We start from the raw sequence: 25786 nt of genomic DNA, 5'->3' as shown, positions 1-25786 counted from the left end.
TGTTACAACAAATATCACACTTGAAGCAATTCTCTCTTTTTCATACCCTCAAATGTGTGTACTGAAAATACTTACAAAGTTACATGCAAAACTGCAAATAAAGTCAAATATTACAACACATAAATCATTTCTTTTGCTGCATGTATTGTCATACATTATTGAGACTGCTTCTTTTGATTACATGTACATATAGAGTTTCAAATATCACACTTTAAACATTTCTTTCCACAATGTCTTGCTATATGTGATTTTAGATTTTGTTTTTCATTACATGCAAAATTACATATATCACACATGAAACACTTCTTTCCCATATGTTTTGCCATGTGTGTCTTTAGGTTTTGTTTTTGATTACCCTTCAATATTATAAACATGGCACTTGAAACACTTTTCTCTTAAATGTTTTGCCATGTGTGTCTTCAGACTTTGTTTTCGAATACATGCATAATAACAAATATCACACCAGAAATGCTTCTCTCCAGTATGTATTTTTTTTTGCCTTTTGAGTATTGAGGTTTTGTTTTTGAATACATGCATAATTACAAACAGCACACATGAAACAGGTCTTTCCTGTATGTATTGCCATGTGTGTCTAAAGGTTTTGTTTTTGATTACACATCACCCTTGAAACACTTCTGTCCTGTATGTTTTGCCATATGTCTCTTCAGATGTTGTTTTCGAATACATGCATAATTACAAAAATTACACTTGAAAAACTTCTCTCCCGTATGAGTTGCCACGTGGTTTTTAAGGTCTTGTTTTTGAGTACATGCATAATTACATATAGCACACCGGAAATTCTTCTCTCCTGTATGTATTGCCATGTGTCTCTTGAGTTGTTGTTTTCGAATACATGCATAAGTACAAACATTACACTTGAAACACTTCTCTCCTGTATGAGTTGCCATGTGTGACCTGAATTGGTCTTTTCGAATACATGCATAATTACATACAGTACACCTGAAATTCTTCTCTCCTGTATGTTTTGCCATGTGTCTCTTGAGTTGTTGTTTTAGAATACATGCATAATTACAAACATCACACTTGAAACACTTCTCTCCTGTATGAGTTGCCATGTGTGCCTTAAGGTTTTGTTTTTGAATACATGCATAATTACATATAGCACACCTGAAATTCTTCTCTCCTGTATGTATTGCCATGTGTCTCTTGAGATGTTGTTTTCGAATACATGCATAATTACAAACATCACAGTTGAAATACTTCTCTCCTGTATGAGTTGCCATATGTCGTTCAAGGGTTCCTTTTTGAAAACATGCATAATTACATATAGCACACTTGAAATTCTTCTCTCCTGTATGTATTGCCATGTGTGTCTTGAGGTGGTCTTTTCGAATAGATATATAATTACAAATATCACACCTGAAATTCTTCTCTCTTGTATGTATTGTCATGTGTCTCTTGAGTTGTTGTTTTAGAATACATGCATAATTACAAACATCACACTTGAAACACTTCTCTCCTGTATGAGTTGCCATGTGTATCTCGAAGCTTTGTTTTTGAATACATGCATAATTACATATTGCACACCTGAAATTCATCTCTCCAGTATGTATTGCCATGTGTGTCTTAAGCTGTTGTTTTCGAATACATGCATAATTACAAACATTACACTTGAAACACTTCTCTCCTGTATGAGTATTCATGTGTGTCTTGAAGTGTTCTTTTCGAATACATGCATAATTACAAATATTACAGAAGAAATTCTTCTTTCCTGTATGTATTGCAATGTGTCTCTCGAGTTGTTGTTTTCGAATACATGCATAATTACAAACATCACAGTTGAAAAACTTCTCTCTTGTATGAGTTGCCATGTGTGTCTTGAGGTTTTGTTTTTGAATACATGCATAATTACATATTGCACACCTGAAATTCTTCTCTCCAGTATGTATTGCCATGTGAGTCTTAAGCTGTTGTTTTCCAATACATGCATAATTACAAACATCACACTTGAAACACTTCTCTCCTGTATGAGTTGCCATGTGTGCCTGGAGGTTTTATTTTTGAATACATGCATAATTACAAATACCACATTTGAAATACATGTACTTCTCTTCTGTATGTGTTGCCATATGTCTACCAAGATTGTATTTTCGATTACATATAGAACTACAAATATTACACTGTAAACATTTCTCACCAGTATGAATCTTCATATTTGTCCTGAGTCCGTATTCATAATAACAAGCATAATTACACTGCTCACACCTGAAGTGTTTCTCTCCTGTATGAATTTTCATATGCTTACGGAGTCCAAATTTGACATAACGTCCAAAACTACAAAAATCACACTTGAAACACTTCTCTCCAGCATGTCTTTTCATGTTTCCATAGCTGCTTTTTGTATTAATACGCATTAATACTCTAATTACACTTAAAGAATTTCTCTCCTGTATGAACACCCATGTTTTGCATGTAGATATTTTGTTGCATACAAAATGACAAAATTACACTTATTTAAACGTTTCTCTCCTCTAGGTGTCTTTTGGCAATTTTCACTTGTAACATTACATATATTCAAGTGTTTTAATAAGCTATTTGCAATTACAGGCAAAACCACACTCGTGTAAGTATTTTCTTAACTGTGTGGAGACTATTTTTGCTCTTACTCAAAACACCACAAATTTTACACCTAAATGTCTTTCTTACAAATGTACTTTCGCAATATGCTTGTTAGACTAGCTTTGCTATTGTAAACCAAACTACAAATTGCAATTAAAACAATTTTCTCCTGTATGAATTCTCATATATCTTTTTAGAGAAGTATGTAGAAACTTCAGTAAATATATTCTCTGTTTCATACACTCCACTAGTATTTTGTGCCATCATGTCTGAAATATCATATGTTTGTTACATCTTTTGCTTCATCTTTATAATTAGTCGTTCTGCCAGAAGTTTTACAAGGCTCGACAGTGATCCTGAAATGAAAAATTAAAGACTTAGTTTTATTCATATTTATAAACAGCTGAAAGCTTTACACTTGACCTTCAATGGTAACATTGGTCGGCATTAAATCTCCCTGCATTATGTGTAAGCACACATTGAACGTACACTTTTAAACCTATGTTAAACCTAACCCTAACCTTTAGTCAGTATATAGTATATTCAATGCGTGCGTACATCCAATAGGGGCGATTTAATGTTGGCGTATTATGGTAACTTTGACCTTCATTTGATTATGGTAACTTTGACCTTCATTTGATTATGTTAACTTTGACCTTCATTTGATTATGGTAACTTTGACCTTCATTTGATAGGCACCGGTCATTCAAGCAACACATCATCTGGTTATGGGGAACATGCGTGTGAGTGTATGTAAACATGCTTCAATGCATTTAGAAGCTAAAGAACAAAAACTATTTTTACATAAATTTCAACAGTGACCTTGACCTTTGACAACCAAGCATGGGTCATGTATGCAACACATTTTCTGGTCAGGAGGAACATTTGCATGTAGTGGTAAGAAAATCCTTCAATGCATATATGAAAGTTATTGAGCAGAGACAAATTTTACTTGACCTTCAATTGTGACCTTGGCCTATGACCTACAAGCATTACTCATGCTCGTGCATAATCTATATATTGCTCTTTTTATTGCATTGATAGTAAATGGTAATTTTTTAAAATATGCTGAATTTGTAAAAACAAAACATACTCAATGCTTGAGATATGTGCTCAGTGTGTTTTAAGACTAAAAATATTGGCTGATATTTGGCAGGGATAGTGATGGTTCTGGCTACCAGTACCATAAATTAACTGATGCTGGTTTTATTTTCTGATGGTCACATCCATTAAGTTATGGCGAAACCCCATTTGATTTCCTACCAGTTTCAAACAGCAGCATCTCACACAGTCTCTCGAGGGAAACTGATGACGTCATGCAACAGTTCAGAGCACATTTACGAAATGGTAAAAAAGCTGCGAACATGCTGCGAACATACCTATTCACAGGAAGTATTCACAGGATATTCGCTGCTACCCTCAATGATACCGCAATTGATTTGATACTAGTTCGGCATGATCGCGAGAAGAACTTAGAAGATTGTAATCGTTTGGTAAACTGTCCACGAAGAACTTTGATAAGAGCAGGTAATTGTAGATCAATTAATTTGTAACATTATCTGTAAAGTAACAAGTTAATTACAACCAGATATTTTGGACAGGTTTTGCGGGAAATCTGTATGCATTACGGACATTTTTCAAAAGTGAAAGCAAGGTAATTCTTAGAGGATGATAGGAATATATTTCTATTTGTGGTAAATCAGAAAATTTATGTTTAATATCTAATCTCATATGCCTGATTAAACATGAGAAACACTGATAATGAAATAGATGCTTAAACTTTTCCAGAGCTGAATCAGATTATCTAAAAGGAAATATAACAAGACCCTTATGAAATGGTAAAAAAGCTGCGAACATGCTGCAAACATACCTATTCGCAGGATATTCGCTGCTACCGCGTTCATTCCGCAAGTGATTTGATACTAGTTCGCCGGATATTCACAGAAAGACCATTTCGTAAAAGATTATAGAGTTAGAACGAAATGGTAAAAAAGCTGAGAACATGCCGCGAACACACCTATTCACAGGATATTCGCTGCTACCCTCAATGATACCGCAATTGAAAATAGAAACAAGAGGACAAGAAGGTCCTCTGTAAAATATCAAAGTCCAAAGGACAGGAACAACAAACAGAAGAAATTTAACCAAAAAGAAAAAAAAAATTCTTACAAGGTATAGATATGTCAAAATACACCTAAAAATTGGAGGTACCATCCATGTTGTACCACAGAAAAGTGGTCTCGGTTTTCCCCTACGGCCAATAATAAAAAAGTTACTAAAAATAAGCTATTTATAGTAACGTAAATATAAAACAATTGCTTCATAACTTTTGATTTATCCCTTGTTTCATTGTAAATTTTACGATAATAAATCATTGCAAATTGAAAATAAACTAGACTACATGTACAAGTGAAAATGATATTGATTTAAACATGATCATCGAACAATTTTCATGACTTGAAGTTAAAATTAACTGTTTGAAACTGCATTTTATAGAAAGAAGTTTTACTCGAAAACTATAAAATTTAATAAATACTCTTTATTGATGTCGACAATTACCTAATTAGCACTTGTTATACCAACATGAGCTTATTAATCATAAGTAACTTACCAAATAATTTCGCAACATGTGAAAATTGGCAAACATGCTAAACGAAAGAAAGACTTAGGCAGTTTAATTGCAACAGAGGACGTTTTAACATTTTTTACATACAACTATGAACATAAACAAAGGAAACAAAACAGTTTATAATTACACATCTTATAAGCTTAGTGTTCACCTGAAAACAGAAAACAATATTGTTAAAACAAAATATAGGAGCAAAAATTATCTTTCTACAATCACAAACGGGATTAATTGAGACGATCTGAACACAGAGAATCACCGCAATTGTACACCGCAACGCACCGTGTCCGCTAGGCAGCCGATAACGGACTCGGTGTCCGTTTCGATGTGCTAGCGTGTTCGGGACACCGCAAAAGGACACAGTCAATCGTTTTTTGTCACCGAGGTCGCGCGAAAAATTGACTTTTCATCTTGGACGTACTGTAAAAGGGAAGTAATTAAAAAAAAAATTATTGTAAGTGAACAAAAGAAGGATCTGCCAAATAAATCTGTTGACATAAATGAAATTTCAGATCAGTATCTTCATTAGTTACAGAGATATACCCATTTTAATTTGAAATAAAGGGAGGTAATTTGACATAAAATCAGTCCATAGTTATCTACCCTGATTGGCTCAGTCCAACTAATGACAATAATGAAATTTCAAATAAGTCCTATAAGTACTAACTGATATATAAATCCATTTTGATTACAATCAGGGGAGGTAATCAGATATAAAATAACTCTGGAACCTACCATTGGATCTGATTTGTCATGGAATCCAAGATTTATTGTTGCTGAAGATATTTTGGAAGTTTGTATCAAATAAAACCATAAATGAAGTATCTATATGGCTGCAAAAGCCAAAATAGCAAATTTTGGACCTTTAAGGGGCCATAACTCTGGAACCCATGAAGGAATCTGGCCAGTTGAAGAAAGGAAGCAAGATCTTGTGGTAATACAAGTTGTGTGCAAGCTTGGTTAAAATCAAATCATAAATGAAGCTGCTATTGTGCAGACAAGGTCAAAATAGCTAATTTTGGCCCTTTCATAGAGATGGTACCTAAAAAATTCAAATTCATCTTTACATATTTTTTTCAGGGTGAAATGATAGCTAAGTGCACCAATTTTCTAAATATATTTATGGTTTTCCTCTTCTCCATGTAAAAACAGAATTATTTGATATTTAAAAAACGACTTTTTCAAAATATCTGAAGCAAAATGGACAACTCTTGTATTGACCGTTTTATAATGATTTTAGGATTTCCCCAATTATAGTCTATATCAAAAGTTTCCACAACTAAATAAATTCAATAGAGTATAGTGTAAGTTTAGTCTACTTTCAGCACTCTGAAAGAGCCTATACTGAACTTCCTTTTGTCTTTTAATAAAGTCAAAATCCAAGACTAGCCAAGAGTCTAAAACGCTTGAAAAAAATTCAGAGTGAAAGAGAATGACATGCTGTTTATCATAAGCTTGCCAAAACCATACCAAAAATTTACCTGAAAGAAGTTATTAAAGATTTTATAATGTAAACAAACCCCTACACTATTTTACCATCAATATTTCCCATTCATAAATGCACTCAATTCAGGTGATAATTGCTGATATAACAGTAAATGAGAGGCCCTAACAAACTTTTTTCTTTTTCAAGTTGTGTAAACAGTTTAGGTTATAGATTAATGTTGATATCTGAAGTTACTCGCTCACTTTGTTAAAAACAATAAATAAAACACCTTATAGCTTGTTTAAAGTATATGTATCGAAAATCATCAAATAAAGTAAACTCCATATGCTTTTTCAGCATTTATTCGTTTTTCAATTAAAGCAATGATCGTGATAGTTCCGTCCAGAGAAAGTTGAATTGCTTAAAATACATTACATAGAGTCATTACCTATGAGTCACCTTAAATGAAGTAATTACAACCATTACCTTGAAACATTGTAATTATATTCGACTATAATTAATTTTTGTGTTACATTATTTGAAGCAAAGTACTCCTGAACAGTAAGAGAAACTCTTCCAAATGACTAAAGCATAAGAGACACTTTCAAAATGGTTCATTTAAGTGATAAATATACGCAATCTAGCTACTTTGTTACACAAAAGTGATACTAGTTTAACTTTTTGTTTGTTATTTCTCATTGTTTGATATAGGAATTTTACATTTTAATATATAAATTTTGTGTAAACCAATGTATCACCATTAAGAACAATAAATAACTTTGACTAAAAGATCAGAACTTAATACCGTTTCTTAATTTCGTAAATTTTCTTTAAAGGAATTTATGCATAATTTTACATTATCTTCATGCATAACTAAACTTTCTATCAGGGCCTCACTACAACGTATAAAACAACTGTCAGTGTAAGCCATGAGAAAAGTGTACATATTGTATATTGAATACAATGAAATTTAAACAAAAAATTAATGTAGGTCATATTTTGTTTGCCTGATCAGTTGTCGGAAAAAGGACCTATCTGATTTTTCTTTCACTTTTGTCCAATGTTTTATGTTAGCTTCAGTTTATTGGTCAATTCAGAGTTGTTCCCCTTAGATTTACTTGGGTAGGTACCATCTCTACCTTTCAGGGGCCATAACTAAAAAAAACCATTAAGGGATCTGGCCGGTTTAAAAAAGGAACCAAGATCTTATGGTGACACAAGTTTTGTGCAAGTTTGATTAAATTCAAATCATAAATGAAGCTGCTATTATGCAGACAAGGTCAAAATAGCTAATTCTGACCCTTTCAGGGGCCATAACTCTGGAACCCATAATAGAATTTCGCCAGTTGAAGAAAGGAACCAAGATCTTATGGTGATACAAGTTGTGTGCAAGTTTGGTTAAAATAAAATCATAAATGAAGCTGCTATTGTGCAGACAAGGTCAAAATAGCTAATTCTGGCCCTTTCAGGGGCCATAACTCTGGAACCCATAATGGGATCTGGCCAGTTCAAGTAAGGAACCGAGATCTTATGGTGATACAAGTTGTGTGCAAGTTTGGTTAAAATAAAATCATAAATAAAACCACTACTGTGAAATCATTATTATTCGTGGGGGATTAATTTTCGTGGATTTCGTGGTTGAGCTTAACCACGATAATGTTTAATTGTACGCAAAGTCGCCAAAAAAGACACCATAGCCGTTCGATCTGCTTCGTAGTTGTATGCATGCGGCAGTACTAACCTACAGCTTTCGTGTAGTTTATGGAGACTCCATCAACGATAAACATAAGTATGCGTGGAAAGCTTCTGGAAACAAAACCGACTATGTCATTTAGAAATGTACACGTGGTTTGTTTATGACATGTTTGTCAAAGTGAAAGTAGATACTAAATATAGAAGTTTGACGTAGCGCCACGTGCCAACTACACTATAATACAGCTGTTATATGATTTTTCGGCCCCGCTATGCAATGTTTATACACTAGCATTTATTTTTGCTGACATGTAGTAAAAAAACTACGACTTTGGAACTATTAAATATTACAAATTAATTGTAAGATTTGTATCCGATGCACTAATACCTAATTCATATTACACGTTTCTCAGCAGGAAATAACACATGCACAAGTTCAACAGCTTGTAATTTTAGATGCAGACGCGCATTCATTTTGAAAAAAAAAGTCGGACCAGTTTATAATAGTTTATGTAAGAATTATTGCGGTTATACTAGTACTACATTATTTAAATCTATAATTATAGTGTGTTTTAATATGCAGTACAATAAGTAGTTCTTGTTTAAAACACGATCAAATGATCAACTTTATATTTGTTTTGATTATGAATGCTAATTGTGCAAGGTGCTACGGTTTTGACACTTTTTAATTGGCGCCGACTTTTCTCATTGAATATTGCACAGTTTTAAAAAGTTTTGCAAATTAGGGGTCGTATAATTATAGATAACGCAGTCGTTAATTGGAACGTGATCACTCGCTAATCTCCCGCGGCGTAGATTGCAAATTCGGTAACCATGGTAGCGCTGTTTGACACGTGTATGTTTCACATGTAAGGGCAGAAGTACTTGTAGATCTATTCCTGTGGAAATTATGGAAAATTGAAAATCAACGAATTTACGTCCCCACGAAACAGCCGTTTTGGTCAAAACCACGAAAGTTCGTGTCGACGAAATTAAATGATTTCACAGTATAGTGCAGACAAGAAATTGTTGACGCACGCACGGACGGACGGACGGACTGACGACGGACGAAGGGTGATCACAAAAGCTCACCTTGTCACTATGTGACAGGTGAGCTAAAAAGGAAGTGGCTATTCTTACGGTCCCGTAGGAATAGCCTCGCAGATAAGAATAGTATCGTAAGAATAGTGAAAAGTCCGCAGGTGTCTATTCCTACGACTCTCCCGTACGACTACTGAAAAGCCCGCAAGTGGTTATTCCTATGGCAGTTTTGTGTTTTTCGTATTAAAATATCATTTTTAAATGAATAACCATTTTAAATGACATATAATTTTAATAGCGGCATAGTGTCTATTCCTACGACTCTCCCGTACGACTACTGAAAAGCCCGCAAGTGGTTATTCCTATGGCAGTTTTGTGTTTTTCGTATTAAAATATCATTTTTAAATGAATAACCATTTTAAATGACATATAATTTTAATAGCGGCATAGTGATGTTCAAAACTTTTTAGAAAAACAGTGTAAGTAAAGCGTTCATAATTAATACATCTTATTTCAAAATAATAATTAAAAACAATTAATGAATTGCTTGTTTTATAACCTTTCCATTGATCAAAAAATATTGATATAATTTGTGTTTTAAGAAAGTTAGGGACATTAGATAGGGATTTTTCTAGACCTCTAAAAAGGGCAGGGTGCTGCTAAAAAGGGGCAGGGTGCATTTTGCGCATTGCGTACCTTTGTCTACGAAAATCATAAGGTAGATTTCCATGGTTTTTGTTGTAATGCCTACATTGTAAGGTACTACAGAAAGATTTGCAATGACTCTGAATGTCAGGAAAAACATTAATACCTGTTTGTCTACATAACATGCTTATCATTTATAAATACATGCAGTTTGTTTTATGTTTGCATACATTATTTTTCTCTTGAAAGTTTTCTTGATTAGAAATATACCATAATATAAAGATACTTTTCAATAATTTAATAATTCTGGTGCAAATCTGTCATAATTGCATTCATTATATTACTGAACGTACCGTTGATACTCGTGTATAAATGCACAATTTTTTTTACCCCGGACCCCCCCCCCTACACCCCCACCCCCGAATCGTGGGTGCATATTATACAAAGGTGTAGACAATTTTCCAACTTCAAAATAACTTTGTTTACGATTTTCGCCATTTTGGTAGAGGGAAACTACTCTACGCGTTGACTGTCTACGCTAAATTCTGAGATTGCCGTTATGTTCTGTAAAAGATCGAGTGGTTTATTTTCTTTTAAACAAAATTAATATCATACAAATTTAATAGACGTATTTTGATGAAATAAATATAACAAAATCATAGATATTCTGATAGGCAGTGATACTAATTAAAGATCGACTGTTATCTTCAACCGAGATCAAACTGTGAACAACAAAATTGACACGAGGTGCCACGCTAATTGCCGCTAATTACTGGCCATAAATCAGCATTTAATAAGTAGCAGACTTTGTTTTAAGATATGTTCTTTTCTCCTTTTTTATTCTGTTTTGCAGTTTGCTTTAATTGCTGACCTATCTATTTGTTGTTTATTGTGATTCGGTCGGTCGTCTGCATACCGATACTGCATACATGCCTCAAATACACAGTTCGTTTAGAAATACTTAATTAATGGTCAAAGGGGAGGTGCTAAAAGGGCAAAGGGGCGCTGAAGAAAGGCAAAAGGGTGGCGAGGGTGGCAGTGCTAAAAATGGGCAGGGCGCTGCGCCCTGCTTTTCCGCTCTAGAAAAATCCCTATTAAAAAAACATCACTGTTTACTAAAAACATGTACGTTAAATGGCTTCTGCCCATCCGATCAGTGGACTTTTCACTATTCTTACGGAAGAGCCGTAAGAATAGCCTCCGAGGCTATTCCTACAGGACCGTAAGAATAGCCACTTCCTAATAAAAATTATGAAATAAAAAAGTATCATATCATCTACTTTATTGGAAAACATCGCAACCCGTACCGCTACAGTTAGTTCGCCGGTTCCGACGTTTCACCGGTTCCGAAGAATTCGGAATTAATATCGAGTAAACAATAAGATATCAATAATCAAACTATTGCTTTATTATCCTCAATTAACAAGTAACTATTCCTAGAAATTTCATCTCAAGGAGTTGTTTTAAAGTTAAACACAAGAGCACCGCCTTGCGGGTGCTGACGCTCATCTGATTTTTTTTGTGTAATAGAAATATTGTCCTACCCATGATTTTCTAAGTCTAAAAAGGGCCATCATTCTTGCAAAAAGTAGGATAGAGTTATGTTTCTTGATGTTCAGTGTCCACTTATGATGGTGAAAAACTAATTTTAAAGCAATAGCTTTGATAGTTTATGAGAAAAGTTGACTTAAACATAATACTCAACCAAGAAAATGATTTTCTAAGTCCAAAAGGGGCAATAATTATTGCAAAAAGCAGGATGGAGTTATGTTGCTTGCTGTACAGAGTCAGCTTATGATGGTCAACAAGTGTTGCAAGTTTCAAAGCAATAGCTTTGATAGTTTAAGAGAAAAAGTTGACCTAAACATAAAACTTAACCAAGAAATCTGATATTTTCTAAGTCCAAAAGGGGCCATAAATCTTGCAAAAAGCAGGATGGAGTTATGTTTCTTGCTGTACAGGGTCAACTTATGATGGTGAACAAGTGTTGCAAGTTTTAAAGCAATAGCTTTGATAGTTTAGGATAAAAGCTGACCTAAACATAAAACTTAACCAAGAAAACTGATTTTCTAAGTCCAAAAGGGGCAATAAATCTTGCAAAAAGCAAGATGGAGTTATGTTTCTTGATGTACAGGGTCTGCTTATGATGGTGAACAAGTATTCCAAGTTTCAAAGCAATAGCTTTGATAGTTTAGGAGAAAAGTTGACCTAAACATAAAACTTAACCAAGAAATCTGATATTTTCTAAGTACAAAAGGGGCCATAAATCTTGCAAAAAGCAAGATGGAGTTATGTTTCTTGCTATACAGGGTCAGCTTATGATGGTGAACAAGTATTCCAAGTTTCAAAGCAATAGCCTTGATAGTTTAGGAGAAAAGCTGACCTAAACATAAAACTTAACCAGGCAACGCCAACGCCGACGCCGACAACCGCTCAAGTGATGACAATAACTCATCATTTTTTTTCAAAAAATCAGATGAGCTAAAAATATGAATTATATTGCGCCAAATGTGTGTAAATTGACGGTGTCCAAGTGACGCGTTTTGAAAGAAAATTTTACACGAAGCACTTATTTTTTGTAAGAAACAAATTCCATTTCTTTTGTTATCAAATTGTACTTTTATTTTGTCTGCATTTAACACAGAAAAAAATCTTGGAAAAAAATCATCAGAAGTTACTAAACATGTGTATTTTACAACGTATCTCTTTTCTCCAGTTCCAACGGATGTGTTGATGAAATGCCATATGGAAGAGGTATCCAGAGGGGATCCAAAAAACAGCTGATTCCATTATTCTTTGCAAAGCGTATGTTAAAAACATTCACTTGCCTTCTTGAATTAAATTCTAATGAGCCAGTCTGCTTTCAAGCTTGTCTGTTTGTCTGCTTGTGCAGTATTGACAAATGTTAAAATTGTAATGTCACCCGACATATATTTGCTATGCTACTATAGGCATTTTAACACATTTGTAATATTTTTGGTTTGTTTAAGATGTCATGTCCAATTGCAGCAGAACCCCTCCCCCTCTACACTAGTCTGCACAGAGTATTATTATTAAAGCTACACAAAAGAAGCCATTAAAGTGATACAGAAAATCACATTGGAAGGCTGTCAGTATTGATTTTTAAGTTATATATGAATAAATTTCATGATGGTAGTTTTGTAACTATAGCATCCAAGGATATAGACTTCCATGATTTGAGATTTCTGAGAAGACTAGGTCTAAATGATAAAGTATCAGTAGCAAATATAAATTGCCAAGGACCTGTATTTCAATGTTTTCTTGAAAGAAAGAAAACAAGAGCACCGCCTTGCGGGTGCTGACGCTTATCTGATTTTTTTTTGCGTAATAGAAATATTGTCCTACCCATGATTTTCTAAGTCTAAAAAGGGCCATCATTCTTGCAAAAAGCAGGATAGAGTTATGTTTCTTGATGTTCAGTGTCCACTTATGATGGTGAAAAACTGTTGCAAGTTTTAAAGCAATAGCTTTGATAGTTTATGAGAAAAGTATACTTAAACATAATACTCAACCAAGAAAATGATTTTCTAAGTCCAAAAGGGGCAATAATTATTGCAAAAAGCAGGATGGAGTTATGTTGCTTGCTGTACAGGGTCAGCTTATGATGGTGAACAAGTGTTGCAAGTTTCAAAGCAATAGCTTTGATAGTTTAAGAGAAAAAGTTCACCTAAACATAAAACTTAACCGAGAAATCTGATATTTTCTAAGTCCAAAAGGGGCCATAAATCTTGCAAAAAGCAGGATGGAGTTATGTTTCTTGATCAATGTTGGCAAAAAGCCGGTCAATATGAGTATTGACCGGGCCGGCGGTCAATACTGGTTAAAACCGGTCAATACTGGTCAATACCGGTCAATACTGGTCGATTCAATACTTTGGTCACTCTTGGGTGGCCAATACTGGTTAATTCAACACTTTTACATAATGCACATTAACAGATTAGAACAGACTGTAAGAGTATTGTAAAAATAATAAAGCAATTTGAATAATATAGAATTTTGTTTATGTAAAAGTATAGTGGTCAATACTGGTCGATTCAGTTTTGGTCCTTGGCAGTGTGTCCTGGTCAGGCTCAGTTCTGGACAATATACTTAGACTGGTCAGTGGTCAATACTGGTTTATTCAATGCTGTCTTCAAGTTATCAATTATCTAATTCAATTTATTTTCTTATAGTAGCCTTTATTTTGAATTAATAAAAAAAAAAATTACTATAAAATACACTCATTGAAATGGACAGTACTGGTCAATTCAAATTTAAGTCCTACATAGTATCCCTGTTCAACAAATATAGTGGTCAATACTGGTCATTTGAATACTTTGATTGCATAACTTTTTTTTTTTTAGATAAAGTTACCATGTTCAAGCATCACATTAATACAGTGGGATTATTGATCATGACTGCTAATTAGTGACTAGACAGACAGGTCTGCAATATATAATCTTTTGTATATTGTAAGACAGGGTGTCAATTACGCAATGTGACAGTTGCTATCAAAACACAGGTAAACCACTTCCATGAAAGGGTCCACTTGTTCACTGCAATTTTCATTGAATTTATATTCCAGTAAAAACTTGTGAATTAAACACTTAACCGCTACAGAAACACTTTCTACAAATGAAGTTCAGTTAAATTAGCAGTTTAATGACCAGTATCAACCAGTACTGACAAATCAACCACTTTGACTAATTTGGGAGTATTGATTAGGTTGTTTTAATTAAAATATAATGCATGCAACCACCTTCATCAAGCCCCAGATGCTCTTTAACAGTCATTATTTAAATTGTTCATAAACTCTGCAAAATATCTTAGCAGTCAGTTTTGACTAATTGACCAGTATTGACCAATCGACCAGTATTGACCGGTATTGACCACTTCAGAGAGTATTGACCGGGGCGGTTTTAACCGGTTAAAACCGCTGGTTAAAACCGGGGGGGTTTTAACCGCCCAACATTGTTCTTGATGTACAGGGTCAGCTTATGATGGTGAACAAGTGTTGCAAGTTTTAAAGCAAAGCTTTGATAGTTTAGGATAAAAGCTGACCTAAACATAAAACTTAACCAAGAAAACTGATTTTCTAAGTCCAAAAGGGCAATAATTCTTGCAAAAAGCAAGATGGAGTTATGTTTCTTGATGTACAGGGTCTGCTTATGATGGTTAACAAGTATTCCAAGTTTCAAAGCAATAGCTTTGATAGTTTAGGAGAAAAGTTGACCTAAACATAAAACTTAACCAAGAAATCTGATATTTTCTAAGTACAAAAGGGGCCATAAATCTTGCAAAAAGCAAGATGGAGTTATTTTTCTTGCTATACAGGGTCAGCTTATGATGGTGAACAAGTATTCCAAGTTTCAAAGCAATAGCTTTGATAGTTTAGGAGAAAAGCTGACCTAAACATAAAACTTAACCAGGCAACGCCGACACCGACACCGACGCCGACAACCGCTCAAGTGATGACAATAACTCATCATTTTTTTTCAAAAAATCAGATGAGCTAAAAATGACATTATATTTGTTACATGTTATTTCTCCATTTTATATATTACCATATAGGGATTTCCATTTAGATTGTGTTATTTCCATTTGTGATGACATTGTAGCCAAAGTTTGTTTCATGCTATATAATTTATACCAACTTTGCTTTATGTAAATGACACTGTCACAGGTAGAATTTTAAACATGTTTTGCTGTAAATGATATGTAAGAAATAAAGGCATACACGTGTAAAACAAGTGGTTTTTATTCTTGAAATACTAGTACATAAAACATTGCATCCTCAGATTCCAAAAAACAGCAGACTAAAGCCATCTTCATAGCCCCCATGTTCATGAGTATCTGGTTTATTATTAAACATACTTCAATTCAGGCTTCTCGCCAGGCTATTATCACCTGTCACGTGCGACATGCCTTCAGACTTTGAGTTGTATATTCGACATCCCTTATTTCCCCCGTCATCCCTTAATTGCCGAAGCGACATGTCAAAAATCCAATAAACACCCCGATCCGTTAGTGTATTCGAAAAGCTTCCACGTGCTTACCCGATAGTTTAGGTAAAGCGATGCCAGTTAAGATAACCGATAAACCAATGACAGCTTCCTATGTGGAACGTGTGACGTAAATTTCATCGTAGCTCCGCCTTTAAATCCTTTGACAGGCGGTATCTTGTGATGTGTACATGAAAGTGACTGTTTTCGCAAGTTTTAAGATTATACATGTCATTAGATATAATGACAGATGATTCAACAATTATCGTCCGAACATTTTTCGCAATCAAGGAAAGACAATGTAAGGAATTAAGTCAAAAACTGTGCAACACGGTAAAATGCTTTGAACAATTATCGCCGTAATATTAATCAGGGTTCTCGGAAACGCCGAAATCGGCATCCCTGTAAGTATAATTGGTCCCGGTATACGCGTGTTTATTGCAGCTTGGGAGTCCCCGGACGCACGTTTCTGCAGTGAGACGCAATGAAAATTAATTGATTACATAAACCTGTGAATACACAAGGTTTGACTTGAGAGCAAAATATGTGGGCGGAGTCACTCGCTTGTCACCGATAGCAGCGTATAGCCAATCAGCGTTGCCCGTTTACAGTACACCGCGAGATAAGCTGCATATGTATAATTTACTCGAATGTATACATGTGATTGTCGGCGTGATTGCATAGGTGACAATTTCTAATTGTTAACGACGGATTACATAGTGTTTGGAGTAACTCTGACTGTTTTCTCACGTACTAATTACCAGGCAGTTTTAAAGAACTTTTTTAGAAGAAGTGATAATTAGGAATGAATGTCCGAGTAATTTAAGATGCTGCCGATGCCAGTCTTAGTAACGTGATTATTTTTCTGCAAAATCGATGATTTTACTGAAGAAGCATTTATTAATATGTTGATCATAGACATACTGTGCATTCTTAATGTATTTTAGACCGAATGTTTTAACTTTAATAAGTATTAAAATAAAAGCAGTAATTGTTCATGTATTTTTTTTTCACTGTATGTTTATATACGTTTCCATTTTGAAATAAAAAGTTAAAGATAAAATTATCGCCAGGAATTTTGTCTGGCTTTATATTTTTACAAGGGGAATTTTGTCCACCTTTATAATTTCACAAGGGGATTTTGTCCAGGAAGATCAGAAACAGCAGGGATGGGGCGGAGAGGGGGTGGGGGTGTTGTGCAGGGGTGATTTTGTCCTGCATTAATTTTTGACTACATTTTACCTTTACCTTTTCATCGCACCTTAACAATATTTGGGTGAAGAATTGTGATTACAAAATGTCTTTTGGTCTACACTTAATTTGACAGTACAATAGAGGCCTGTGTATTGACGAAACATTTAAGTCTGTCCGTCAGTCTAGTCAGTAGTTGGGACTGCAACTTTTTCAGCTTTGGGAGTCCCAGGACTGCAACTTGAAATTGCTAGTGAGAACCCTGATTAATGTTTTTCACATGTATGAAATGTGTTTTCTTGGGCCGAATATCGAAAAGACAATGCAAAAATTAATGTTTTCTGTCGTCACTTTCAAAATAGAACTTTTAGAGAAAAGTTTGAAATACCCTCCGTGCATTATTTCATCATGAACGGACACTTTGGTAGAACCACCGACCTTCCGTAAGCCCTCACATGAAGAATTCAACGCCCTGAGTGAAGCTCGAACCCACATCGAGGAGGGGCAAGTGATTTGAAGCCAGCGACCTTAACCACTCGGCCAACGTCACAATTTCAGAATCCCCCCCAGCTACGCCGAATGGCCAAAGGAAATCGGGCATTGATCCAAAATGGAAACCAGCGTTTCCCTGGATGACAGTCTCAGATTGTGTTGTTTTACATGTATGTACAACAAACAGTGGACATTTTCAAAAACATAAAATGGATAAGTTTTCAGCAAATAAACTCCACAGGAATAGAAGACATAAACTTTAAACAAATAGATCTGTGTGCAGTGCTAAAATTGTGTTGTTTTATTTACAATAAATAGTAAATGAACATTTTTAGCAACTTAAAATTGATAAACTTTTAATTGTCATTCAGCAAATAAACTCCATAGGATTTTTTATGACCCAATATCTTTATTTGTTCTTGTTGTGCATGTAAATGATGCTTATTAATCACTGAAAATACCACTATGTTTTTCACTCTGAAATGCACCAGAATGCACCAAAATGAGTTGTAGTAACACAAAATTTTCTGGGGTAACCCCCATACACCCATGAAAGAGGTGACATCCCTCCCGCACCCACCCCTTTGTTCATCAAAAAATATCCTTCTGCAACATGCCTTCAAAAAATTGCCTAGAACTCTGCAATTAGCATTTCATAGACCATGGATGAAAGCTCTGGCATGACTGTTGCTTCTCATTGGACCTTTTTTACTGACAAAGCCACCATATCCTTTTTAATATATTAAAATTCACATTTGAACTGACAAACAGGAATTGAAGTGTTTAAAATTTTAAGATTCAGCTGACAGTCTTTATTGAGCTTGGCCTTCCGTGCATGCTTGATGTGAACCCTTTAATAGCTGGCATCCATATCAAAACAAGACAGCATTATCTTCATACATGTACATATTTGTATTAGATATATTACAAACCTACCTTTCACAAAGTGTTCATTGTTGCAGCTTTTATCTAATAATAGTCTTACTGTTTATTCTTACAATTCTTATTGTCATCTCAAACATAACTTTCTATGGGGTTGTTTTTTCCAAGATGATACTGGTTCAGTGCCTAAATCCGGACAGTGCTTAATTATTCGGACACCGTTTAAAAATGCTTTACGATCATGATTTTTTACTGAAATGAATAGAATCGACGCAAGCGAAAGCTTTGATGACCAGCTGTCAACAATAGTGTACAAATGTAAGCTTTTCCAGAGAAAACTACCTTCAAATATCCGCACCGCATAAAGTAAACATTGTGTGTGTTGGGGGATGACGTCATACAGCGCGCGCCAGTTATTTGAGGTGCGAACAGGTACTGATTAAATAAGAAAAATATTCTGCCTATTGCAGACGACTCTTTTTTGTTGGCTGATTGAAACTGATGTAAAAAGATGTTTTAGAATTCTGTACTACCCTCAGTATTTATTTAAAAGATTTAACCAATTTCTGTTACATATCAATTAATTCAATAGAGAAAAAATTCCAGCATTCATTAGATAAATCGGCACAGTGTCATTTATATAATGATCCCCGTATTTGTGTCAAAATGTATAACGACAGTGACAGAATAATCATGTAAGAAAGAATAATTTTAAACATTAATTTTTGCTCAGATAAATTTTAGTATATTATTGTTATATTTGACAATTATATAAAGTTAGAAACTAGTCCATATGATCACGTGATAAACAGGTAATAAAATTTTATTCGGACGGAGCTATTTGTATAAATTTACAGGACTGTATTTGACTGCTTTATTTTAAACGAAGTCGTGTTTATTGTTATTTTTGGGTGCACATATTTGTTGCATTTTATACCCAAATAGTGTCAGAATATTTAAGCACTCCGAAGGTCAATTTTGACAGCTTTTACTGGCCCAATTCGGATGACATTTTTATGATGAAATCAGCAATATACGATTTTGTTGTTTTGCAAAGAGATTTATAAAGAACCTAACATTATAGTTAAAATTTTATGCACGTGTGGTTTCATAATGCAAAGTTACAGTCAAAAACCCACCAAAAGTGTCCGGATTTAGGCACTGGACCAGTAGGCCTATAATAACAGAACAGGCTTTCAAATATATTTTGATGTGTACTTTGATTTGTATTTTGCACTTCTGAACACTTAAGAGTGTTGAGCTATCTTAGATAATTTGTAAGTTTCCCGTCGAGTGCCCCTCACTTAATTTACATGGAAGTATAAAAATACGACGGAACCGGCGAACATACAACGGAACTGGATAAATCGGCTGCAAGTGACTTCATCTGTTTTTTGTAAATACCGATATATTTGACAATAAATATTGATTTTAATATAAAGGATTTAACACCTAAAAAATATGTATTGTGATATTTACAGTGCAAATCGCTCTCTTTAATTTACGCGCATTGTTATAAAATGTCCGTCGGAACTGGTGAACCAACTGTAGTTTAATTGCTACGTGATACTTTCAACTTGCTGTAACTCGGATTTATCGGTTGCTAGGAAGTGACGTCACGCCGACCTGATCAATAAAAACATGGAAAAAACATCCCCGAGCTGAATTTTGTTTTTTTGGCAGCACAAAAACTCAAAATTATTTACCCAAATCTTGATAGCGAGCTCGAAGAGCAGGTCCGAAGGGCCTGCCCGAGAATCGAGCTTTACGGTAACGCAAGTATACTTCCACACTTGGTGATGGATTTGAAAAGTTTCGTAGGAAGAAAAATCGGCCGCTCAATATTTGTAAATATCACGGTCAAGTATTCTGACATGGATGATGTACGTAAGAATACTTGACTGTGATATTTACAAATTTCCCCATGGTTGTAGGGAACCAACTGAATTTCCATAGGCCAACATTGTAATGTTTCCGGTCATGGGACTTTCCTAACATGTACACTTTTGATGCCATCACTCAGGTTGAAAGAACTATCCAAGAACTATCGAAAAACTGCAGGAAATATATATGTTGACCATCACTTTTGGGCACTTTTTTCTCTTTGAACTCGGCTACCCATAGTCCGGTAATGATTTTTTTTTATTTTTCAGGTTATATACCAATAAAAGAAATTGTTCTTTGTTTCATATAAAATTCAGCTACTTCAGAACGATTTTGTTACAGTTTCTAGATTTTCACTCCGTCGTAGACCTATTTTCCACAAGATATCCATACATATGCTTCAAGAAAACGAAAAGAAAAAGGGGTGTTGAATAGTATGCAGTGAAATGCAAGTCAACTGAAGTCAGGCACCCTCATATTGCCACATTTCAGAAAGCGGTCCGCAGAATAAACACCCTACTTTCGTTTCGATGTAACTCATTGCAGACTTGGAGCGGTCTTCTGCGCATGCCCAAAAGTGATAATGAGTTGTAGCGCACTGCAAAAATATACATATTTTTGCATGTCCGCATGCATTTAGTGTACAATATGCATAAAATACTGACTAAAGGTTAGGGTTAGTATCACCATGGTTACAAAATATACATTTAAGCTATTTCCGTTCAAATTTAGTTAATCCGGTATGTACCAGAGTCTGTAATTTATACCGGTGCTCCAAGTCTGCATTTAGACACAGTCCGTTCGTTTTCAAGTAAACAACTCGAAAACATGCGAATATTAGCATGAAAAGTGTCCTATTTCATGTAAAATTCATTCCATGAGTGAAATAATGCCCATTTGGCCCCCGACTTACGCACAAATGCGCGAAAAATGGAAAAATTAGGATCTATTTATTAGGGACTTCTTTCGACCACAGAAGCACATTTTTGACCAAATTACTGCATTATAACCTTCATTAAAATGCCTTACTGATAGAACATGCATATTTCTCACACAAAATGCAGGTATTGTTTTAAGCCCATACTAGTAGCTAAGTTTAGTTGTTAAAAAATTAATGTCATTTACTTAAATACAAGTATAATATGAATAACATTGATTTAAGTATATTTTAATTTTACAAATGATCTGTAGATACTAAATAATTGATATACAATTAAACAAATGTATTCTTTTATTTTCAGGTCGACGCCGATCTCAGCATCCCACCTGTCCGCAGCAGATCAACATCCCCAGTCCGTGAACTGCTCAATGTCGATCTCAGCATCCCACCTGTTCGCAGCAGATCAATATCCCCAGTCCATGAACTGCTCAATGCTACTTACGTTATTCGAGACAGCGCAGACTCTTCCATGCCGGAGATGGATCTACAAAGTAGCTTCATCGAAGACAGGTTAGTTAAATTATTTATTACGAATTTTAACTTAGAAACCGGTATGAATTAAAATACGAAGGATGTTACCTAACCATATTATACAATTTCTGGAATGTGCATATTTTTTTTTGTTGGATTAAACGTGGCACCAACACATAGAAGGTCATATGGCGATTTTTCAGCTTTAATTTGCATAATAATAATGATAACAACAATAATAATAATAGTTATAATAAATGTTGCAAATATATTCCACAGGTCCTTCGATGACGGCAGATCCTTCAGTCAACCGGCACCACAACTGGATGAATCCTTAAGAGATCGCTCCCTTGACGATTCAATTCCAGATGACGCCCCAGTTACCTTCAACGTAGTGGAAGGTGGTACCAAACGCGGGGGACAGAAACTGGTCAGTAGTGATGGTTATACATACACACGAAGGGTAAGTTTATTATTATTTCTCTTAATAAAAACAATGCATTTTTATACTTCAAGTTTATGGTTATATTTCAATAGTTCGATTGTTCAATCATTTATAATATCAGTTTTCAGTTGATATCCTGTAACTTTCCTGTAACATTTTACATCTGTTTATCTATAACTATGTTATTTTCATTTCAGAATGTTAAAGAGGGTCGCGTATACTGGACATGCAGTATACGCAACAGGAACTTCAAGTGTATGGCAAGTGTGAAGCAGTACGGGGACTTATTCACACCCAGTCTGAATGGACACCAGCATCCCGCTGTGCCTGGCGCTCTGAAGAAGGTGACGATAGCAGCGAAGGTAATTTTTATCGACATAATAATTAACAGGATGGGCATGGAAAGTCGTTATTCAATGATTGTTATTTAATTTATATATTTAACTTAAATATGAAAACGGTTTATTTATATTCCAATTGCAATTAAATCTAAACATGTTCATTTCGCAATTTCTTTTTTCATTGCAGGTGAAGCAAGTTGCTCGGGAAAATGTTTTCCGGCCTGCCGGTGAAATTGTGGAGACCGTGATGAAGGATCTGATTTCGGCAGAAGAATTCGCTCTACCGAAACCAGATCTTCTTATCAGGGCCGCCAATCTTCATCGGCAGAATCTCCGACCAACGGACCCAACTACGGTGGATTTCGAGATCAATCCCACTTTCATCGGACCAGACTTCGTTGCGGACGACATCCGGGTAGACGACCAGAGGCACATATTTCTTGCCACAACACCTCAGTTACAGCAGCTTAAACAGGCCAGGCGGTGGTTCTTGGATGGCACCTTCAAACTGGTGAAACGCCCGTTTTACCAGTTAATGTCTGTCCACGCGTTCGTCCGAAAGGGTGAAGATGCCAAACAAGTACCACTCGCCTACGTACTGATGTCACGGAGAACAAAGCAGGATTATATTGCGGTACTTAATTCCTTTATATATTGATATATTACTTGCATAACAGATCTTTAATAGTTTAAGTACGTTTTAAAATAAAATAATAAACAGACAAAGCATAAAATAATAAACAGACCAAGCATTTCTAACTATGTTTCAGTATTTTTTATCAACTAAAATATTCTTTTCTATTTTCAGGTGCTGACCAGTCTACGTAGTAAGCTGGAACGCCCGCAGGTTGAATGGTTCATGCTGGACTTTGAAGCTGGTAAGTAGAAAAATCGATTTTGTATAATGTGAAATTCTATAGTGGTTAAATAACTTTCATTAGACAACTATTATACAACTTTCATATAACATTTAATACATAATACAATCATTATTCATGCAGAAATATATTAATTTCTATTTATTTTATTTTCAGCTGCCTGGCAGGCATTAAGGGAAGTTTTTCCGGGGTGTGTTCTGAAGGGATGTGTGTTCCATTGGAGTCAGCGGGTTTACCGTAAAATCCAGTCCGAGGTTCTCGCCACTGCCTACCTGAAAAAAGAAGACAAGTACAGGTACTTACGGAAACTGCTGAGTCTGCCATACCTCCCTTCAGAGCAAATTCCATCGGCTTTCCACCAGTTGAAGCAGCAAGCTTTAGAAGTCGGCGGCCCAATCCTGCACGTGACGCAGTATGTCCAGGGTACGTGGATAGAAGGAAGTATGTGGCAGCCGAACCACTGGAGTGTGTTCAGGGAGACGGTCAGGACAAACAACGACGTTGAAGGTGACCAAACTTTTCAGACTTCTGTAAATTGATGGTTCCATGAATTAGACATAAATTAACATAAAGCTGTTTTGTTTTAATAAATTTACTGACATTTACCTTTAGTTGTGTTGTGGTACTGCCATGTGTTTTGCTTGATCTGTTTGATCATAAATTGTATGCAAGTTTATGTATGCAATGTTATCTTCTGTATTAAATAACGATAAATGTAACATTAGTATTTCTTTTTACTTTCAGGGTGGCATAGAAGAATCAACACCCGGGCTGGTCGGGCTGATTTGGAGTTCTACCTGCTTGTACCTTTGCTTCGCAGAGAGGCCAAGACGGTAGATCTCCAAATCAGGCTTGTATCAGCCCTTCTACTGACGAGGCTTCACAGAGCAAGATACGCCAGACTCCATGGGGCATTGTTTGACGCTTGGGACAAATACGAAGACGGTGAACTGACGACGACACAACTTCTACGTAGATGCAGCAACATCGCGGGGCTCGGACCTTCCACTGGATCTACCAACAGCGCGGTACAAGAAGATGTATAAATTAAATCAAAGAAACTGACATTGAAAATGTGTGTTTTGTAGTGTATTGTATTGTACATTAAATGCGTATGTTCTGTTGCTTCTTTTTCTTTTTCTTTTTGACATGACATGTGTATTATAATGTATATAATTATATTGTATTGATATTGAATGTGATATTTTATAATGTATAAAATTATATTGTATTAAATGTGCTATTGTTTCTTTTTCTTTTCAGGGTTGACATGACATGTGTATTATAATGTATATAATTATATTGTACTGATATTGAATGTGATATTTTATAATGTATAAAATTATATTGTATTGATATTGAATGTGATATTGTTTCTTTTTCTTTCAGGGTTGACATGATATGTATAAAATTGCATTGTGTATTGACTGTGATATTAATTGCTTCTTTTTCTTTTTCAGAGTTTACATGGCTTATGTATTATAATGTATAAAATTGTATTGTGTATTGAATGTGCTATTGATTGCCTTTTTTTTTCTTTTTCAGAGTTGACATGTGTATTATAATGTTAAAATTGTATTGTGTATTAAATGTGCTTCTTATTTTCATTGTTGAATGTGTGTCTTTTGTGATGATGTAAATAAATGTAAAAATATAAAACGCTTTGTTTTTCTTCTGCAAATACATTTTGATGATAAATTAATTTCTAATTAGAAACATCTATGAAATGTCGGGAATTTAATGAGCAGAATGTGCCACAATTAGCACCTCACTGACATTCTAGAAATGCAAGGAATTTAGCACATTTTAAGTATAATAATCATCGATCATCTGTTAAGCTTTGGGGACCGTTACGCTAACTTCTTAAGATAAGAATTTTAATTCTTTTACTTTAAATATATATCTAAATTTTACTTTTTATAGTAGAATCTATTTTTTTTATTATCAAATTCATATTTTCAAAATAATTTTAAAATGTTTTAATTCTCAATAGAAATTCTTAATTTTTTATTAATTCAAATTTAACATTTTGAAAAATAAATTGTCTTGCGTCGAAATTAACATTTGTAACCAGTAATAAATACATAAGTTTCGTCCATAAGAATTAGTTTAACAAAAACTAAATCTCTATATATCTTAAATATCGATCGGCAATTATATCATTAATTTTTCTTTTCATTTTCTGTATAAATAATTAGCTTTGAAATTATCTTTTCAAAATTAACAACTTGTTTGCCACACAAAGTACAT

General features: G+C 34.7%; 2 protein-coding genes across 5 annotated transcripts; one reads left to right on the top strand and one right to left on the bottom strand.

Annotated features, from left to right (window-relative positions):
• Positions 1-124: 124 nt before the first annotated feature.
• Positions 125-20457, bottom strand: LOC123536298 (gastrula zinc finger protein XlCGF57.1-like). Of its 4 annotated transcripts, none has more exons than XM_053528795.1 (2): positions 20284-20457; positions 125-2936 (listed from the first exon to the last, which is right to left on the bottom strand). In XM_053528795.1, the coding sequence occupies exon 2, from the start codon at positions 1998-2000 to the stop codon at positions 612-614; it is 1389 nt and encodes a 462-aa protein (XP_053384770.1). In that variant the 5' UTR covers positions 2001-2936; positions 20284-20457; the 3' UTR covers positions 125-611. The 4 variants fall into 4 exon arrangements, with proteins under 4 accessions (XP_053384770.1, XP_053384771.1, XP_045175301.2 ...); XM_053528796.1 differs by lacking the exon at positions 20284-20457 and adding an exon at positions 20057-20178; XM_045319366.2 differs by lacking the exon at positions 20284-20457 and adding an exon at positions 3960-5405.
• Positions 20458-21519: 1062 nt separating this feature from the next.
• Positions 21520-25385, top strand: LOC123549348 (uncharacterized). The gene is made up of 8 exons (XM_053528676.1): positions 21520-21525; positions 21703-21911; positions 22152-22335; positions 22515-22679; positions 22846-23292; positions 23467-23536; positions 23693-24043; positions 24281-25385. The coding sequence occupies exons 1-8, from the start codon at positions 21520-21522 to the stop codon at positions 24580-24582; spliced, it is 1734 nt and encodes a 577-aa protein (XP_053384651.1). The 3' UTR covers positions 24583-25385.
• Positions 25386-25786: the final 401 nt, after the last annotated feature.

The sequence above is a fragment of the Mercenaria mercenaria genome, chromosome 17, assembly GCF_021730395.1.
Source record: "Mercenaria mercenaria strain notata chromosome 17, MADL_Memer_1, whole genome shotgun sequence".
In the NCBI taxonomy this organism is placed as follows: Eukaryota; Metazoa; Mollusca; class Bivalvia; order Venerida; family Veneridae; genus Mercenaria; species Mercenaria mercenaria.
Note: the sequence above shows the minus strand (reverse complement) of the source record. Positions and strands in the feature narration are given on the sequence as shown.

What these genes read in the sequence shown, in the direction of transcription:
- LOC123536298 (XM_053528795.1), bottom strand. Translation starts at nt 2,000, where the DNA reads ATGGCAACTCATACAGGAGAGAAGTGTTTCAAGTGTGATGTTTGTAAT.
- LOC123549348 (XM_053528676.1), top strand. An exon ending in GTTATACATACACACGAAGG is followed by an intron (nt 22,336 to 22,514) that starts GTAAGTTTATTA and finishes TTTTCATTTCAG; the next exon opens with AATGTTAAAGAGGGTCGCGT. An exon ending in CAAAGCAGGATTATATTGCG is followed by an intron (nt 23,293 to 23,466) that starts GTACTTAATTCC and finishes TTCTATTTTCAG; the next exon opens with GTGCTGACCAGTCTACGTAG.